At 31.0% G+C, this 20458-nt stretch overlaps 4 protein-coding genes, 1 long non-coding RNA gene and 1 other non-coding gene across 8 annotated transcripts; 3 read left to right on the top strand and 3 right to left on the bottom strand.

Moving 5' to 3' along the window:
- Positions 1-630: 630 nt before the first annotated feature.
- LOC128392197 (uncharacterized) lies at positions 631-3444 on the bottom strand. 3 transcript variants are annotated; one of them, XR_008325952.1, is made up of 5 exons: positions 2922-3444; positions 2669-2782; positions 2369-2602; positions 909-2182; positions 631-700 (listed from the first exon to the last, which is right to left on the bottom strand). It is a non-coding gene; the product is annotated as an uncharacterized LOC128392197 (long non-coding RNA). The 3 variants fall into 3 exon arrangements; XR_008325953.1 differs by having other exon boundaries at positions 2369-2782; positions 2922-3041; positions 3136-3444; XR_008325951.1 differs by having other exon boundaries at positions 2369-2782; positions 2922-3436.
- A 734-nt stretch (positions 3445-4178) lies between these two features.
- Positions 4179-6748, top strand: LOC128392168 (ornithine aminotransferase, mitochondrial-like). The gene is made up of 2 exons (XM_053352147.1): positions 4179-4821; positions 4957-6748. The coding sequence occupies exons 1-2, from the start codon at positions 4811-4813 to the stop codon at positions 6272-6274; spliced, it is 1329 nt and encodes a 442-aa protein (XP_053208122.1). The 5' UTR covers positions 4179-4810; the 3' UTR covers positions 6275-6748.
- Positions 6749-9443: 2695 nt separating this feature from the next.
- On the top strand, positions 9444-10512 carry LOC128392745 (4F2 cell-surface antigen heavy chain-like). The gene has a single exon (XM_053352827.1). The coding sequence runs from the start codon at positions 9661-9663 to the stop codon at positions 10066-10068; it is 408 nt and encodes a 135-aa protein (XP_053208802.1). The 5' UTR covers positions 9444-9660; the 3' UTR covers positions 10069-10512.
- Positions 10399-10534, bottom strand: LOC128392759 (U4atac minor spliceosomal RNA). The gene has a single exon (XR_008326035.1). It is a non-coding gene; the product is annotated as a U4atac minor spliceosomal RNA (small nuclear RNA).
- A 713-nt stretch (positions 10535-11247) lies between these two features.
- Positions 11248-12084, bottom strand: LOC128392746 (40S ribosomal protein S20-like). The gene is made up of 3 exons (XM_053352829.1): positions 11919-12084; positions 11679-11790; positions 11248-11563 (listed from the first exon to the last, which is right to left on the bottom strand). The coding sequence occupies exons 1-3, from the start codon at positions 11931-11933 to the stop codon at positions 11307-11309; spliced, it is 384 nt and encodes a 127-aa protein (XP_053208804.1). The 5' UTR covers positions 11934-12084; the 3' UTR covers positions 11248-11306.
- A 4122-nt stretch (positions 12085-16206) lies between these two features.
- Positions 16207-20117, top strand: LOC128392744 (uncharacterized). Its single transcript, XM_053352826.1, has 4 exons — positions 16207-17296; positions 17389-17790; positions 18240-18687; positions 19664-20117. Exons 1-4 carry the CDS (start codon positions 16873-16875, stop codon positions 20052-20054), a joined length of 1665 nt encoding a protein of 554 aa, XP_053208801.1. The 5' UTR covers positions 16207-16872; the 3' UTR covers positions 20055-20117.
- Positions 20118-20458: the final 341 nt, after the last annotated feature.

Genomic DNA, 20458 nt, shown 5'->3' with positions numbered 1-20458 from the left:
CATGAGGACAGGATCAGTTTCCAATGTGAAGAGTAAAAGGAAAAGGAAATCAAAAAATGAGGACCAGGTGATGGCGATGGTTACAGAGGATCCAACAGTTTCAATCAGACGGACGGCGATGGTTACAGGGAACTCATTCAAATCCATCCATAACATATTCAAAAAAAACAACTTGTTTCCATATAAACCCACTGAAGGGCAACAGCTGAATATGAATCAGATTAACGGTAGATTTTTGTTCTGTTACCGGATGAAACAAATGATCCAGTTCAATCAAATCGATATTAAAAAAATATGGGTACGACAGCGAAACCCGAAGACACTCACTCAATTGAAATCTTTGATAAAAGAACAATTTTTGACTGTAACATCGTCGATGTTAAGCAATACGATTGAAAATTTTGCCAAGAGAATAAATAAATGTTTGGAGAGAAAAGGTGATCATTTCGCCTTCGACCTTTAGTTGTTTGTTTGTTTTGTTTGATCTTCATTTTCACCTTCATCGGAATCACATCATCTTTATCTCCACATTGACCATTATCATCATTTAAGGTAAGATAAAATTTCTTTTATCTAATCTCATAGGGAACTTTTTAAACTACACACCCTTTATAATCAACAAGAATCTCGTCAATGGATTTCAATGGGTATGGAAAAAAAAGTTCAATTCCAATAAAAATTTTCTTTCTCTCGGTTGATTCTGCAATTAGGATGAGAAAAAAGAGAATAATAGTTAATATCATGAAACATGAAGATATGAGAAGAAAAAAATGATCAAAGAATGAAATCATAAGTAAGATGATCCAATACAATAGTAATTAATCAAATTTTCACTTATCATTTCTCATCAATTTGGATAACAATCAAAAACCGGCAACAGGTTAATAGTGTTTACGTTTTCAACTCACTTTTTTGATACATTTTGTTGCTAATATAATAATGTTATTATCATGATAACAAATGTTACGTTCTGTATATTAAGTAGATGTTATTTACGTTCGTAATAACCACAACAGGTAAGATTATTAGTAAATACGAGAACGAAACAGCGCTCAGCAAGATTATCAAGACCTTGAAGGTTAACCAGTTGGAAAACAATTGATATATTCCCTTACGATTAAAAGAAAAGGGATAAGAAGAGAAAAACAATTCAAGGCCATTCATTTTTTGGTCCACAATTTAATTGTTGCATTCATAACGCTACTCCTTTGGCCTTTTTTCCTTTGATTGTTTTTCTTTATTCCATCTTATTATTTGTTTTCTTCAGGTTCTTCTTGTTGTTGATTCTCCTTCTTTACTTGATTCCAACCCTGCAACTAATAGTAATTGGCACAATTTCTCAAGCACATTCAATTGGTGAATCTTTTCTCTCTCCTTTTCTTTATGCAGTCGATCAATCAGCTCTTGAGACACAATTATAATAGAAAGTTGGTATGTTACTTTTCTTAATTTAGAGACAATTTGACTGGTTTAGCCGGCGAAGCGTGCGAATGCGAATCCAACGCGTTGATGGAGAAAAAGGTTTATATGTGTGTGTATATTTGATCGGTATGATGTGTATGTGTGAGAGAGAAAGAGAGGGAGAGAGAGAGAGAGAGAGAACTGATTATAAAATATACATGTATTTATAGCACCGCTAAATTGTCATATTTAAGTTGAACTTGATTTGATTTGCTGGTTGATATGGATGCTTGTCTCATTTTTGTCTCCAATTTGCTTGATTGATTGTTGAGCTTCTCCTTGTTAAAATTGTTGCATTTGATTGTTGTTGTTGTTGTTGTTATTGAGATTGAATGAAACGAAACTTAATCAACCCAAATTTAACGATGTCTGGATCCTGAGATTATTGAAATTTAATTGTAAACCTTCAAATATTGATAATCGTTTCCACAACAGATCCCATTGAGATTATTCAAATTGATTGAGTTTCTTTGTGTTCCTTTAAACATAAACGTTGCCTATTATTTAGTGTGAGTGTGTGTATGTTAATTGACTTAATTCATCATCAAAACAATCATCTTCCCATAGAAAATCCTTTGTTTCCATTATTATCATTTCCCTCCACTGGTCTATCCAATTTGCTCAGTTAGCAACTGTAAGTGTGTTAAAAGTACATTTTGGTTAACCTTGTTGTTGTTATTTTATGGTGATGATAGTCACACTTGCTTTATATCGCTAAGAACTGCATGAGTACAGAAAAGAGAAAAAAGAAACTACAATTAAATTGTGTTATAATTCACAATCTGATTACTAGTGTTGAAAAGAAGACGGAGAAAAGAGAGGAAAGAAAGGGAGAGAAAAAAAAATAAAGGGTTACAGGAAAAAGAAGAGAACATAAATTGGAAGGGGAATTTGATATTCTACTCACTTGGTAATGAATTAGACATGAAAATCTCGTTTCTTCTTTATTTTCACCTAAAATCGGGTTTTCTTGTGTCCTGATTATTATCTAATAAGATGCTCAAGGTACTTTGTGATAACTTTCCTCTTCAAACTATTCTTTTCTCTCATTCGGTTCAATTACGTTGAATTTTGTTGGTTTACTGTTGTTTGTACCACTAAACCACATAAATCAACTCAAAGGGTGTTATTATTATCCAAGCTAAATTGAAGTAAATTGATTAAGCTTCCTAAACAAATTTCGTTCTTTCCTTTTGAACCTCAGTACCTTTTTCCTTGTTTACGCTTTAGGATATGAAACCGTAATACCAACAAGTGAGAAATTTGTAGTTTCCTATATGTTTGAATACCTCTGTTGTCATTGAACAAATTTGTCCATAATCTAGAGAGAAAGATAAAAAAAATTGTTAAATAATTAATCAACCAGCAAACAAACAGAAACATAACAAAAAGCCAAGGTCAAATTAGAACAACATCAAAATGATCAACAATTGAGAGAATCAAGAAAACTGTATCCATACCTTTTTTTTTTACCTCAATGTTACCAAACCAATTCATAGGTTTACAATATATTTGTTTAGGCCATTCATGTGATACTCTATCAAAGAAAGTAAATACCATTGACAATCAGTTGATCAAATCTAGAAAAAAATTGCAAAAGTAAACAATTAAAACTAGAAAAAAAAACCAGAGATTTTTTTTCTTCCCCAAAGAGAAAAACAAAAATCTCCAAACCGGTAAATCACTTTTCCTCTGGAGATTGAAACAGCCATTTATCAGCATATTCTAACAAGTTGCTAGTCCAATTTAATATTTAATTCCATTGGTGACACAAATGATGATTCAAATTAAAAACGTTAATTGTTGTAACTGAAAAACCAAATGTTTACTTTAATTACGTTCTTGTTGAAATGAAGAGAAAATTTACGGAAAAAGTGGCGCCATCTCTGCGTAACCCGAATAAACGACCAATAGAATAATTAATTTTTTTTTATTCTTTTCGTTAATTGTTACAAATTAATCGGTTAATTATTAGAAATTAACGATGAAAACTTGCCAACCAATCTAAGTGATTATTAAAGGTGTTAATTGTTAGAAAAAAAGTAAATTATCTCGATTAGATTTGAATTTATTGCTTTTAATCAGCAATTTGTTTGTAACTTTTTTTTTGAACTTCTATTAATAATTAACTTAATTGTTTCTCAGTTTCATTGAAAATTTACCTAAATTAATAATCTATGGGACTTTTTTTTTGATTATCGTTCAAAAAGGAAATGGGAAATTCAATAAGAAATGATTTAGTTTCACCTTTTAAATTGTTCCAACGAGAAAAAGTTAATAACAAGTTGATAACTAAGATCATCTTTCAACAATTAACTAATTTGTTTCTTTGAAAGGCTAAAAAAAATCAGCAATTAACAAGAGAAAAACGGTAAATCCTATTGACCAGAAAACTTTTCCCTCTTTTTAATCCACAACACAATTAGTTAATTATGATCATCTCAACTTCTCTAATTACAATTACGATGATTACATTTCTCCAAGTAAATTTAATTGTTATCCATAAAAAGAATCAGTAATTTAATAACTATAATTACGATGAACAATAAAAATCGTAATTGTAGTTACCAAATAATAAGAAAATCCAAAAAAAAAAAGATTCACCTGACAATCGTTAACGATCAACGATTAACGAATCAAAACTTTGATTCTCTTCATCAACTAATCATCTAGTTAATTGTTGATCTTAATTGTTTACTTTAAAATTGGAAAAAAAAATTTTCCATCTCATGGGTTGGGTTAAATTGATTATCAGCTGTGAATATGAAGCCGTGTGATTATCAAGTCAATTGTTTTATCTTGTGGAAGACTAAAGCTAATTAATTAATTGTAATTGTAATTGTAATTGTGATTTCTATTTTCCCCTCTACATTAATTAGTGATTTAATTTGCACTCATTAAAGAAACCAGACAATAGAAAAGTGATAATTCCCAAAGAACATGGAAAATTCTGATTAATTTTCTTGTTCCATTCAATCACTAAGCCTTTTCAACGTTTCTATTTTTGCTTCTTGTTCCCTTTTTCACTGTGGTGTTATTTTTGTTTGTCTAATCATTAATTGTTATCATCACAATTAACTGATATCATCTATTTCCATTAATTATCTTCATTTATCATCTACATCATCATCATCATCGTTATTTGCTTACATTTGAATAGAATCTTTGCTTTTTATTGTTAATCGTCATTCTCTTATTTTCCATCGTTTAACTTGTAACTTTTTCTATATTTTTCACTTTTTCTTTTAATTTAATTTCTATTCTTTGTTAATCAACATAAACAGTTGTATACTACAAGTTAATTATCTAATTGTTTCATTAGTTGGAGTAATTTAATAGACTAATCATCATGTTCAACAGGTGAGAGATTTTCTGAAATTATTTTATTTCTCTTTTTCTGTTCTCATTTTTATTTACTTCTACTACGTCACTGGTTTGTTTACTTTTTTATTCTAATTGTGATTAATAAATTGTTTCTTTTCGTTTTAATTTTAGGGTATTACGTTTGTCACAATCGTCTAGAAATCAATTGACAACATGGTTATCGAAAGGTAATTTGTCCAGTAGCAGTAATAGTCGAGTACCTTTATTGGAACCAGCGACAACAACCCAACAGGTAATCGCTCGAGAGGATAAATATGGTGCTCACAATTATCACCCACTTCCGGTTGCTATTGATCGTGGATCTGGTGTTTTTGTTTGGGACATTGAGGGTAGAAAATATTATGATTTTCTATCGGCTTATTCGTCACTTAATCAAGGCCATTGTCATCCAAGAATCTTGAAAGCGTTTCAAGAACAAGCCGGTAAATTAACGCTTACATCAAGAGCGTTTTATAATACATCTTTAGGTGAATTTGAAGAGTTTGTTACTAAACTGTTTGGATACGATAAGGTTTTACCAATGAACGGAGGAGTTGACGCTTGTGAAACGGCCTGTAAATTAGCCCGACGTTGGGGTTATGATGTAAAAGGTGTACCAACTAATGAGGCGCGAATACTGTTTGTCCAGAATAATTTTTGGGGACGAACCTTGGCCGCCATTTCTTCATCAACTGACCCTTCTAGTTACGCTGGTTTCGGACCTTACATGCCCAATTTTGATACTGTTCCTTATGACGATTTACCCGCACTTGAAAGATGGCTTTCAACCCATAAAGAGACGGCAGTTGCCTTTATGGTTGAGCCCATTCAAGGTGAGGCCGGAGTTGTAGTTCCCTCCGATGGTTATCTTAAAGGAGCCCGAGATCTGTGTACCAAATACAATGTCCTACTAATCTGTGATGAAATTCAAACGGGACTTGGCCGAACGGGTAAAATGTTAGCCGTTGACTACGAAGGAATCAAACCAGACATAATCACCTTAGGAAAAGCACTTTCTGGTGGCTTTTATCCCGTTTCCGCTGTTCTGGCCAATGATCCCGTTATGTTAGTCATTAAACCCGGTGAACATGGTTCCACCTACGGAGGTAATCCCTTAGCCGCCAAAATTTCAATCGAAGCCCTCAAGGTAATACTCGAAGAGGGTTTAATTGACAATGCTTTCGCCATGGGTAATCTGTTACGTGATGAACTTTCCAAGTTGGACAATCGAGTCGTTAAAATGGTTCGTGGTCGCGGCCTACTCAATGCAATTATAATCGATTCCAAATACGATTCTTGGGATTTGTGTTTAAAACTTAAGGAAAACGGCCTATTAGCTAAACCGACTCATGGTGATAAAATCCGTTTGGCTCCACCTTTAACTATTAATCAAGAGCAAATTGTTGATTGTTGTAACATCATTAAGAAAACAATTGAAGCCTTACCATGAAAATTTAATCAATTTCAATCAGTCAACTTTAAATTGTTTTAAAAGCTCAAAGTGCATTAATCAAAAATCCTAACAACAATCAGCAACTTCGGTCTCTTGATTCAATAGACAATCCAAATACTAACCTTAATCTGATTACTTGATTTTGTTGCTCTTTCTTCAATAACGATTGATAATAATTGTTAGATTCACTGTTTCGATCCAACAAATCATTTTAATTATCTTCTCTTATCCAAATTAATTTGAATGATTACCAATCCAAGCCGATAATAATGTTACAAATGACAACAACAAATCTATTGTATTTTGTTACCTGATCACAATCTAATTGTTGTATAACAATTAACGATTGTGGTTAATTTATTATTATTTTTGGTAATCAGCTCATTCGACAATGATCTTAATTGTAATCAACACCTAAAGATTGATGATTTTATTGAAATAAAAACAGTAAAATTAAATTTAAACAAATGACTGAATTGTTACAATTACTTTCTTTTAATTTAGTTAAAAACAATTAACTCAATTCTTACCATTAGATGATAATGTTTAACCCTAATTCAATTAGATTGTAAATTTTGCTCAGTTAGCCAAAATTTGTACATTTCTTGGACAATTAACTAAACTGATGATTTAAGCCTTCAAATTGATCAAGTATTTCAATCATTTGATAATCTTGATCAACAGGAACAACTTGTCAACTAACAAAGTTTCAAGTAATTAACTGATTGTGATTAATTAGTGTTCTCAACTTTAACATGAATTAACAATGGATCATCTTACTTTAGGATTGTTGTTAAATATTTTAATTGTCCCACAGATTTTGGGATCATCATCACCAGGAAAATCTGGTTTCTTAATTGTTCCTAAATCAAATGAAGGATTTTCAACATTTTCCAACGTTGAATCAACTAAATTAAACCCAAACGGGGCCACAGTCCGTCAGTGGGAGACCCGAACTTGGATAACTACGATTCCCTTACACAAGATTGTTAATCTTAAGGCTAATCCATTGGAAGCCATAACTCACCTTCCAGTAACCAAATCATCATCTTCATCTAAATCATCATTGGCCTCACCTGAAGATCATCATTATCTACCTGTTGTTTCTGATTCTGTTGATCCTTTTCTGGTTAAACCTTTTTACCAACAATTTAATTTAACTCGACCTCCTTCAAGTAGTGAAAATGAATCAGTTGAAGGTGAAGAAATTGATAATCCCGGCGGTAAACCGACAGTTCATCGTTTATCATCATTTTATCCTCCTTATGATTCCAATGTTTCATGTTTTGGTGATTCTTGCTCGAGAAAATCTTACCAGGGGACATACGATACGATTAACTATTCAAAGGAATCAATTTCTCCGGAGATTAAGTCACTTCCTCGATATTCCGATGAACCAGCTTATTCAAAGACTTCACCTTATCGATATTCCTCATCTGATGACCACAATGATTCTGATTATCGTCATGGTGAGAATGATGAAGATGAAGATAAAACTACCACTCGATCTAAAGCTAATATCGCTTGGGCTCGTATTCAGCCACCGGAAATACACTCGACTCATTATAAGACTGGTCGTTTCACACGAACGGGATATTATCCAGCTAAGGAGAATTCTGATTTAGGCATTGAATGGAAAGCACGAAGGGAGTATTTGAGAGAAGCTGAACCCTCCCCGCCGATAACCACCCTGAGACCTTATCATCATTCCGATTTCTCTGATTCATCTGAGATCAACGAACGATCAAATTATAATAATAACCATAGTAGTCGATCGAGTGAAAGAGGAAAATTAACTCGAAGTCAATATCGATCACAGATTGAAGATTATCATCCTCGATTCTATAATCGAGCTTCGATTTCCAAGTTACACCGAGAAAATTCAGATAAAGTTAATCAGAATAAAAGAGATAATCCTTATTATCGATCTAAAGATTATCCTTCAGATGATATTGGAGACAAATTGAGATCAAGTGAAGATCAGTCTGATCGAGGAGCTAAAATCTTTTCCAAGACCCAAAGGGAAAACGATGAAATGTACAAAGATAAAAAATCCACCCCCAGGGTTTACCATTATCACCATGATCATTTCCACAGTGGGGAAGCTCATGAAGTGATTCGAGATGAAAGGGACAACGGCGGTGGTGGAGGAAGTCGAGGAAGTGATAAAGTTCATCATGCTGGTCATGATAAAGACGATAAAGGTTATTACTTTGAACCGACTAACCTTTCAGGTCACTTTTCGTCCTCTGAAGTTACCGATACCCTCGTTCGGGACACTCATCGGCCCTACAAAAAAGATCCATTCAAATTATCTCGTAAATCGAGTTGTCATTGTTTAAGCCCAAATTCCGCTCGAAAGTTGAAACGTTCAGATGAAAGTTCGAGCAGCATTAAAGCCGCTGCTCGATAACAAACACGACGAAGAGGAAGAAAAATTTCCATTCGAATTGTGTCTAGAACAACAATTAACAATCTAATCAATGTCTGGTCCATTGATTAATTTTCTATCTTATTTAAATATCTAATTGACAATTTATTTCTATCACAGAAATTGGTTAATTTCCTTTTCGATCGCGGAAATACAATTAACGTTTTTAATTACCTGATAAGCTAATCGTAATTATCTCTCCCGGTAACAGTAATCAAATCATTGAGTAATATTTTGTAATCAATTACATTACAATTATGTGTTCAAGATTAAAAAGATGAATATTAATTTTCTTGATTCCTTGATTAATTATTGATTAATAATAAATTCAAAATCTGATCTTGAATCATTTTCTTTTCATTAAAACGTTTGAAGTTCAAAAAAATTTACGATCAACTAATTGCAATTTAATCATGGATTAATTTTAGATCAATTGCATCAGAAAAAAAATGATCAAAATTAACAGTAAATTTAATTGTTACGAACCATTTGAACTACAATTCAAATTTCAATTCTAATCAATGAGTTTCATTAATCCAACATATTAATTTATATCAATTTGATTCCGATGAGGTGAATTGTACTTGTTTAGGGATAGAAGTTTTTGATTTGATTACTTGGAATTTGAGAGAAATTAAATTGTTGTTAAATTTTCTCGATTCTCAATCAAGATAAGAAAAGAAAATGATGTAACTTTATGTAATGAAGAGACGAACCCCAAAGAACCAGTTTTTAGAATTGAAATTTTTGGGTTTGTTTATAATTCTTATCATTTAATTGTTGATTAAATCACTTTCACTTTATTTAAATTGATAATTTTGTTTTCCGTAACAATTTAGTTTCCAATAGAAATTACTATTGTTACTTTTGTGCTCTGTTCGGTGATTAGAAAAGTAAATTGTTTCATTAATTGTTTCCATCGTTAAATTTTGTCTTTTCTGCGTTGGTGGTTATGTCTGATTTGGAAATGGATGCTAAGGAACCTTTGGCTGGAAGATCATCTGAACCTTCACCATCAAAAGTTCAATTTGTTTCTTCATCTTCAGAGGAGAAAAATGGTGAAGCAAAGGTCGAGTTTGCTGGTTACGAAGTTCACAAGGTTGGATTGAATAAAGATGAGCTGATGAAATATGCTAATGATCCATTTTGGATTAAGGTTAGAATGATTTCTTTCATTCTTTTCTGGGTTGCCTGGTGGTCAACTCTTATTGGATCAACTGTTATCATCTTTTTGGCTCCCAAATGTCCACTTTCATCTTCATCATCTTCAGGTGTAAATGGAACCATGATCACCACCGCAAGTCCAATAACCACCACCACATTTCTGGCAAATTCAATGATTTCCAGTATTTCTTCATAAGGAGAAGCCTCAAAAAAACCATAACAGAAAAAGGATCAAGAGTGTTGGTCGGATTAAAACTACATTTGGATTATCAAAACGTCAGCCAAATGTCTCAATTATCAACTATAACTTTCCAAATATTAATCGTATGAAAACAAAAAGCTGGACCATTTTTTAAAAAGTAGATTGATAGAAATTAATTTCAACTAATTTAACCTTGATAATTGTTTGAGAAACAAGAAAAGAGAAAATTTTCTTTTCGGTGCAATATTTTAATGGTGTATTGGTATAAAATTATTATGTTAACTGTTGAATTATATTGTTGATTATTATATAAAAGCCCTTTCAGGCTTCAAAAATTGCATCAACAATTAATCTGACAAGATTAATGTGATGCGGTGTTTGGTTTGTGTAAAAGGTTTCAGCATAATCACCCTCAATAAACTATCATTGAATGATTAACCTCCACCTTGACAAGGACAAGTCACACAATCGGAACAATTTAATCACATGGACTTTAAATATTCCCAATTGAGAGACAAATTTTACAGGTCAAGTTAAAAAGCTTCTCAAGTTTCAACGATAAGACAATTGACTTGTTTTCGTTTACAGTTAATTCAATTGGAATCAATTTGGTGAAAATTTCCTTCAGTTTTTCTTTGACAAATTTTCCCGTTAATTGAATTCAATTAAATTAGAAAAAGACTAATTCAATTTAAAGGGTGTGGACAAACCTGGTGGTAGTTGATTGAAACTTTACTCTTACAATTGGGAGGAAAACTTGATTGTCCAATTAACCGAGTTGGACTATTGTAACAATAGTATTGTTGACAATCTAATTGGAAGTTAATTTGTTTATCATGTTCGATAATTGTTAATTTCTAACCCGAGAGGAGAACGCGCCATTAATTGGATTCAATTTGTATTCGATTATTGTTTTTGATTGCTGTGACTATTTAGAGTTATTTTGATGGTTGGTTAGAGTGATTAAGGAAAATAGGGAATTTATTTTGATTGTTTGATGTTTTCTCTGCAAGAAACTATCATGATCCAAGAGTTTTATGGTTATCGAATTGATATTTTCATTTGATAAAAACGATCACAATACAAAATGATTCCATATTTTGACTTTTTGTTTCCCTAAAAACTTTCAAAATAATTCCGTTTAAGTGAGTGAGTGAGAAAGAGAGAAATATATACTTAAATTAAATTCGACATTATTTTAAGCATTTAATGTTCAAATTTAAATAACATTCTCAATGGTCGGCGATAGTAACTTCAACATCAACACCAGGGTCAATAGCTATTGAGGTAACTTGCTTAACATTTTGAGATGTACTTCTCAAGTCAATTACTCTTTTATGAATTCGAAGTTGAAATCGATCCCATGTCTTTGAACCTTCTCCACATGGAGTTTTCCTAGTTGTGATTCGTAAAGTTTTGGTGGGCATACGAACAGGTCCAAATACTTTCAATTCTTTGTCTTTAGCACCTTTGATCAAATCGGCACAGACTAAAATCAGAGAGAAAAAAGTATAAACCAAAAGAAACCGGATTAACACATCACATAAACATAAACAGAGAAACAAAACAAGCCAAACACAGAAATCGGAACACGATTAACTAACCTTTTTCTAAACTCTTTACATTAGTAGAAGTAAGGGTCATTCGAATTCTATGAATCTTATTAGCACTCTCATCTTGAGTGGGTTTACCGTCATCAGCTTTATAACCAGATTGCTAAAAAAAACGAAGAGAAAAATGTGAAAAAAGAAAAACAAGAAAACCGAAATTAGTAAAATGACCAAAACATAAATGACTAGAACAGTGCAAGCCAAAGGAACCAATAAACCACCATCAATACTTACTACTTTAGCCGACATGATGAAAACCAATTGATTTCAACAATTACAATTAAACAAATTAAATTAACACTCTAATGAAAATCTTCACCATCAAAATAAAATCAAATCCAAACGGAAGCGGAAACGCAGGTTAAGATAATTGAATAATCCAACAAAAGGTGTCGCTCATTCAACTTTCAGGGAGCGTTGAATAAGTTACAAGTTACGAAGATTGAAAATTTTGAGAAAAAGTTTTAATCAACTAATCATTTCAATGACAATTAACTTGATGAAAGACAATTGCGAACCATTAGAATGATAGAAAAATTTGAATAGAAATGTTGAAAATTGTAAAATTTTTCTCTTAACTTGATTAAAATTATAAGGGCAATAAGAAATCAACTAACAATTAGATTAGTTGATTAATCAATCAAAGATTCATAACAATTAACTGAACAGTTTGATTTGATAATGAAAATGTTTAATTGAGTGTTTAATAATCAATTTTAAATCGTAATCTCTAATCAACCATATTAATTAATTTTACTACAATTAGTCAACTATTAATTCAACAATAAAGTTTTTTTTTTGCTTGATTAGATTTAGATTGAAATGATTATCAAAGTTTTAAATGGTAAACAATTAAATTGAAAGATTAACATCATTAATCTAATTTTAAAATTAATCAAGCTTCCAAGTAACCATTAGGATGAATATTAAATGATAATAACAATTAACAAATTATCTCGTAGGTAACAATTTAAATTTGATTGAAAAAAGGGTGAGGCAGAGTAACAATTTAAACTCAATCAACTAATATTATTTACACGAAAATTGAAATGAATAAACAATTAAAGTTAAACGTAAGTTTTACGGCAAAATTAACAATCAATAAAACAATTTAATTGTAGAAAAATAAAAAAGATGATTAAGTTAATTGTGGAAAAAAAATGAAATGAAATCATTATAATAATAAAGAAAGTGATGAGGAATAAATTAGTTGATTGTGAATTGATTAGAAAATAGGAATAGTTAATCACGAATTTACATTTCCACCTAAATAACTGAATTAACTGATTGTGGATGAGCGAAAATGTTCAAACCATTAATACATCAAACAATTTACGATCAAGTTGATTAACTGTTATTCCAGCAATTAAGAAATTGATGTTTTCACACAAAAAGAAAACTTTTTTTTTCTTATTTTCTTTAAATAATCAAAGATAATTTATCTTATATAATTTTCAAACTTTCTCTTAATCATCTTAATCATTGAACCAACGGTCATTGATTGGTCAGCTCCCAGCTTATTATTACCATCATAATAATGATTATCATTAACTAATCAACTAATGATAACATTACAGTTAACGGATTAGTAAATTTAGCTGATCATCAAGGGATTAAGATTGTGTTGCTTGATCAAACTTTTGGCCTCAGGTCACTTTAAATCCCGACACACAAAATTTGATTATCATATGATAATATATTCAAAGTTAGTTAATTTTGATCCAGTAAGAAAAAAACATCATTCGTATATTAATAACATCCAACAATTAAGGGACCTAAAATTTTTCACGCTGATTAATTGATTAAGTTAATCATGAAAAAAAAAGAGACTGATAATTAATATTATTTATAATTGTGGTTAATGAAAACCTCAGTCAACTGTTAATTTGATTATAATAACAATTTAGCCAATTGAACTAATTAAAAGAAAAGAAAATTGTCAAAACTTTAATTGTGATTAATTAACTTTGTAAGGTGTTTAATTTTACTATAATAGAGATTAGTTTAATTGGATTAACAAATTTCTTGCCTTAATTGTTTAGCTCTCTCTCTAAGTAAAGGGTAAAAGTAATTAATCAAAATGATCAGAGTAATCAAAGATTGATTAACTGGATTAACTTTCGACGAATCGATAACAAGAAGAGGTTAAAGTTAATCACGTTTAAGATAATTCCAAGTTATTTTAATCATTTGGAGATTTAATTTACCACCAGTTAATCAGTTGATAAGATTAATTGATGATCAACCAATAGTTAATTGTTGGATAAGTAAGAAGTGATGAGAAGTTAAACAATTTATAAATTGTTGTTCTTTTCGTACAAAATTGTTCATCATTTTGTTTTATATTCATTTTGACATTTACCACTCACGCAATTAACTTAATCATCTCGCCAATCAAGTGATCAGAATTAAAGATTGGACATTAAACAATTTACATCATGATTAAAATCATCATCATCTCCCAACAATCAACAAATTGTTGTAAACTATCTGTTTATTTAACATTAATTATAAGGTGGAAAAGGTTTCAAGTAATAAAAACAGTAATCAACTGATTGTTATCAGAATCTATCCCTTAATTATCACAGATTCACAATCAGATTAACTGACCATCTATTTTAAACTGTGATTAGCAACAATCAACAATTAGATTGTTGCTTCTGGGTTAAATAATTATTATGAGATCACAATTAATTGTTAAACTTTTACTTTCTCCTTAACATTTACTGTTGATTAAATTGTTACTCAAAATAATTTCCTTCTAAATATAACAATTAACTAATTGTTATACTCAGATAACTGGGCGAGTCACAATCGGAAAACAAATCTCAACAAAATAGTTAATCAAATTGACCAGTAATTTAATATTGATTGTTAATTGTAATCGATAAATTGTTATGAATAATAACAATTTAAATATATTTTTGGAAAACCTAATTTACCTTAAAGTTTAATTGTAATCAACTGATTTAGAAAATTAAATCCAATGAGAAAATAACAAAGTTAAATCATCATCTCAATCATTGATTGTTAACATTGGTAACAATTTACTAATGTCTAGTTAATTATAACCGATAATTGTTGATTTAAATTGATCATTACGATAAATCAGTCAACAAGTTGTGTTGATTGTTGTTGATTTAATTTTGCTAAGTAAACAAATTGATATAAATTGTTGTTTTTAATGGTCAAGCCTTGAGGTCAAATGATTGAAAATAATGTTTCATGATGATTGTTGATGATCAGTGATAGTGATTAATTTAATCATAACCACAATCAAGAAAATCAAAGTATCAACAATTGTAAATTTATCCGTTTAAGTTTATGATTAAAGTTACGATTTAAATTGCGAATCACAATTCAAAAGTAATTGATAGGATTACAACAATTTAAATGATCGGTATTGATTGTTACCCTTAAATTGTTATAAAATATTCATAAAAATTAAACTTCAATTATCGTAAACCATTTGATTATCATGATCAACAAACCTAATCATTATCACAATAACAACAATCTCTTGCTGATTAATCCTGATTGTTAAAAGAAAAGGTAACAATCAAAAAGTTAATCACAATCAAAAATATAAAAAACTCCATTAATAGATACAAAATAATAGACTGTGATGATTAGTTGATTGTTAACATGTTAATTTGATTCTATCAACATAATTTTTGATCACTTTGAGATTTGAACAACGTGAGTTTAATGTGTAAAGTTTATTGTAATCAACTAATTGTATTTGATTTATTTAAATCATTACAATGTTGATTGTTGACCAATTTTCCCTTCTCTCTCCTGATAATCATTAAATCATCAATCACATTCATCTTTAATTACCTTGAAAAATTAACAACAATCAAGAAAAAGTTACATTTAAATTATTTTCAACTAAATTAGGAAACAATTTAGTTAATCATCATGAGGATGATTATTATTATTGGTCAATTTCTTGTTAATCATGAAACATCATATTCTCAATATATTTAGATAATATTAAATTACTGAACAATTTAATATCTAATTTACTTTATCGCTGTTATGGAAACATCTTAAAATAAGTTAATTGTTAATTTAGCCTAAGGGTAAATAATGAATTCCTTTTCGTAGTTAGTTGATTCTGTAAACTATCAACGATTGATAAATTGTTGACAATTTCAACTTTCATTAAAATTAAAGGTGATGAAACATGAGTAGCATACATTAAGTTAAACAATTAGTTGATTTATTGTAACTAAATTTTGCGCAATTAATTGTTTCCATTGAAAATTAATTAATTGTAAAGATAAAAAGCAAAAGTTGATCAGTATATTGATCAGAAAAATAATGTATTAATAATAACAATTAAATTTGATGATCGTTGTAACAAAAATAGCCTTTGGGTTGTACCAGGATGTTAATATGTCAAAGGTTAATAGATGATAATTTGATTGAGTGATTAATTGTGATATATTTAAATTAATTACAATCTTGTTAAGGAGAGAGGGTGGAAATGGGTGGTGAGAGTGGGCAAGGTGGGAGGAGGTCGAGACTTAGATTATCAATTGTAAGCTACAACCTAACGGTACTTTTAAAGCCCCTTAAGGATTAGGTCGGTTTGGTCAAGAAAGAGATGAAGAAAGTAATTGAAAAGAAAGAGAGATGATGACGATGATGAAGATGAGGATGAGGATGAAGATGAAGATGAAGATGAAGATGAGGATGATAAAAGAGTGATGGAGGTTGGATTGATCGTGATTCAAAATACACTATTGACCTAATACGGTGGTTGGACGGGTTCTAGGTCATATGATGTATCTTCTTAATTTTATCATCCTCATCCTCTCATCCTCCCATCATCATCTTTGAGCTGATTCACAAAAAGTCAGGATTGTTTAAATCAAATAACAATTTGAATCGACATCCAATTTGTTTATGTGGTGAAACTGTTTAGTTTCAAATGATCAACGAAAAGTATATTTTTCAGTTTGTTATTAATTCATTTGATTAATCAAATTTAGTTTCACATTGACCAGTGGCTATTTTATCAAAAGTTGTGAGCAATTAAGTGATCAATCAATTTTGATTATCGTTTTTTCTTGTCATTTCGTTTGCCTCATCAAATTTCATATTAGACAAGTGAAAACTTGACCAACACGGATTAATTAAATCTTAAAGTGACCATTGTTGTTATAAACCCTTTCCAACGATGACCAGTTCACGATTTAATCAAATCAAATGGTTACTACCATTGGTTTTAATTTCGATCAGCGTTTTAGTACCACTAACGATCGCAGGTTCTAGTGCTAGAAAATCAAATCTACTCCAAAGAATAACTAGTCTAAGGGATCATCGTACAAAGGGATTACTCCTTTCGCGATTAAACTCTAATCCAAATAAATCCCTTATTTCGAGACAAGGACCTGGTTCGATTGCCGCTGTCAATGGACTTGGGTCAATTCTTTCTTCGGGTCCAATGTTACTCGCACTTTCGTCGTTACTTTTTTCCTTCCCCGTTCTGCCGATGCTTTTCTTAGCACCAATGGCGATTTCTAATTTCCTACCAAACATGGACGATGTTGCCGATCCAAGTATCAACGATATCCTTCAATCGGTCCAGAACATTGGTCAAGGTGAGTGTTGATTGTCCGATTTTGGGAAGAAAAATTTAGAATAAGAATTTTAATTTGTTTTTTTTTCTTTTCGTTAAATTTACTTAATTTAGGATTGGGTCTTCTTAACAAGCCAATAACTGGAAGCACTTCAGCCGGTTCAACGTCTTCATCTTCATCAGCTTCTGGTTCATCTTCCTCCGGGGCATTAGCATCATCACCTACATCATCATCATCATCATCATCAGACTCAACTGGATCACTGTCACAATCAGGATCATCTTCATCATCAGCAACATCTAATATAATCTCAGCATTGGGATCAGCCTCAGAACCCATAGCAAGCATTGTTGCCGCTCCATCATCTTCATCCTCATCATCTTCATCATCTTCCCCACCCAAGGCCACTCTAAACTCACCATCAGCTGATAGTCTTGCTGATCTATCAACAGGATTTCTCAGTCAACTTGCAGCAATTAATGAGATACTTTCAAATAACAATAATCCCTCTTCAGGTAAATCAATCAAATTAGTTGATCTTTTATTGGATATAAAATTGAAATAAAATCGCAATTAGTTGATTGTTAACATTCAAATTATTACATTTATGTAACAGAACAAAAAAATAAAGGTTAACCATTATATTTATTAGTTTCCCAGCTCACCGATTAAGTTTAGCAATTAATAGTAACAAAAGTATTATAATCAAAGTGATTAGAGAGAGCGGACAACAATTTACAATTAAAATTCAACAATTAAACAGCCGTAAGCAGATTAATCAATAACAGGTTAACAATTAAGATCAATATTTAGCTTTTTTCAAACCATCAATTTCAACAACAACTTCACTATAAGTTAAATAGGTTTTCATATTTTCAACAATTGACTAATCTATTAATAGATTTAATCAGATTAACCCTTTGATAACCTTTGACCCGTTTGATTGATAATTTAATTTCCACAGAAAATCCAATGACTTCCTTTTCTCAATTGGCAGCCAATACCTTGTCCAGTTTGTCCAATTTGCTGTTCAGCGCTCGACGTGAGGAAAGTACCGATAAAAAGGTCAATAAGTTTCGTTTACCATTTGCCTTTGGTCCATTAAGAAAGTCAACTGGCCACTCGATTGTCACCCGATCAGCACCAAATACTTTACCCTATTTACAAGCTCGAGGTGCGTTTACTGATCGACTAGCTGCCCTTAGGCTGCAAACGCTTTGGTCAAGATCGAGCGGTGTAATTGTCGCTCTGGTTAAACGACTTCGAGAAATGTATTCAACATTTCGTGAAGGATTAAAACGATACGAGATCAGTGAAAGTGAATGTCAGGCCAGGTTAATTTGTGAACTTAATCAAAAAGCCGTTGGAAGGTCAGCTCGTAATTGGGCTAAAGTGTTGATCGATTTTATCAGGTAATTAACAAGCAACAAATTCTTAAAACAATTAACATTTTATCCTCTTAATTATAAGAAGAAGAGGGAAAAGACAATTAGAAATTGTGTCTCTCTGGTTTGATGGTGATTAGGGTTTTATGTAACAATTAGATTGTAATAATTATCAGCCTTCTAATCAATCAATTAATCAACCGATTGATGAGTGTTGAACTTTACGCTTATTTGCTGATTGCTCAGTTGATTTATTTCACTAATTGTAGCCCAATGTGTCTGTGCCTCTCAATTAATATCAACACGATAACTAAATAATGAGTATTGTCAATCAAAATTAATCATCATTGTCGATGATCACAGTTAACCCAAAGGTTTAACCTTTAAAAATTGCTATATTTATTTGAATTGTTATTCATCTAATTTGATGACAATTTAACACAAATTTATAACCTTCAGACATTCAGTTGATCATGTTAATCAGAATCTTCTTTAATTAATATAATATGGAATCAAAGTTTTCCATCGGAAGAAAAAGTTTTTCGCTCTAATCATTTAGATCTTGTTAATTACGGTCAATGAATATTGTAATTTTGATTGATTAACTGTGATTAAGACATTCAGTTAATCATGTTCTTGTTGTCTTTTAATCAAGTTTAACTATTTAAATCAAGGTTTTCTGATAGTTTATTAATATAATTTTCGAGTAAAAGTTTCTAAAAAAACAAATCGAGAAAAAAAAGTTTCCTTCATCTTTTACTTGATATAAAAGTATTTTCATCATTTAACTTTAATCATCATCATCATCAACTGATTTTAATCACTTGAGGTCATTGGAACACAACAATTTAAATTATATAACATTATAAATGAATCTAAATGGTCGTTTACAATTAACAACATGAAATCAAATGATCGCATCACAATAATAAAAATGAGGGAACCCAATAAGATGTGTAACTGTAATTAACTAATTGTTTTGGGATAATTTTAATTTCAACAGATTCGATGAACGATTAGAATCTCTTGGAATGGGCGGAATGACCAAATCAACGCTAATCGATTTCTATCAAGCCGCTCGAAAGGGAATGTCCGATGAGGAATGTGCCTCAGCCTATTCGAGGTGTCCAGTTAGTATCGCAGTCGAACCGGTCAACAATTCAATCATGGGTAAATTGTTCAGGCGAATGCGATTCAAACAATCAGCATCTTCATCACCGATCGTCCAATCAACCGACACAAACACTGGTAATATAATGATCACAGGTAATCAAGTTTATACACCAGGAGTTTCATCATCAGCATCATCATTACAATCATTACAATCAACACAATCATCGCCATCACAATTAGACGCAATTAAATCAGGAAAACGATATAAATTGTTGGTCTAATCGCAAATAAATAATCAAATCAATCAAATGGATGGGCCATTTTTTTAAAGAAAACTGAGAATCGATTAGTATCAACTTAATTGTGATCATCTCGTTGACACAGAGCATCGACAATTAGTTAATCATCAATTTACAGAAACAAAAGGCAACCGGTGGCGTGGATCTCAAGTCTTTCTTTTCTCTTTTTATCTTCTTTTTCTAATCATCATCATCAATTTTTCATCCATCATCACATTTCCCTTTCTCTCCATTTTTTTAATTGCATTCTAATCAATTCGACATCATAACAACGAGTTAATTAGAATCCACCTTAAACTCTTGGGTGAATTAATAATCTTTCCAATGGATAATACAAAACACTTTCAACTCTGGATGTTAATTGTTACAATTAGAAACATCATCAA

Source organism: Panonychus citri, unplaced genomic scaffold, assembly GCF_014898815.1.
Source record: "Panonychus citri isolate SS breed McGregor unplaced genomic scaffold, ASM1489881v1 Contig00136, whole genome shotgun sequence".
Taxonomy (NCBI): Eukaryota; Metazoa; Arthropoda; class Arachnida; order Trombidiformes; family Tetranychidae; genus Panonychus; species Panonychus citri.
Note: the sequence above shows the minus strand (reverse complement) of the source record. Positions and strands in the feature narration are given on the sequence as shown.

Excerpts from the sequence above, each read along its gene's own strand:
- LOC128392744 (XM_053352826.1), top strand. The coding sequence starts at position 16,873 with ATGACCAGTTCACGATTTAATCAAATCAAATGGTTACTACCATTGGTT. Across the intron at positions 17,791-18,239 it reads TAACAATAATCCCTCTTCAG|AAAATCCAATGACTTCCTTT; the intron begins GTAAATCAATCA and ends TAATTTCCACAG. Across the intron at positions 18,688-19,663 it reads GTGTTGATCGATTTTATCAG|ATTCGATGAACGATTAGAAT; the intron begins GTAATTAACAAG and ends TAATTTCAACAG.
- LOC128392746 (XM_053352829.1), bottom strand. Across the intron at positions 11,564-11,678 it reads TGTAAAGAGTTTAGAAAAAG|TCTGTGCCGATTTGATCAAA; the intron begins GTTAGTTAATCG and ends CTCTGATTTTAG.
- LOC128392745 (XM_053352827.1), top strand. The coding sequence starts at position 9,661 with ATGTCTGATTTGGAAATGGATGCTAAGGAACCTTTGGCTGGAAGATCA.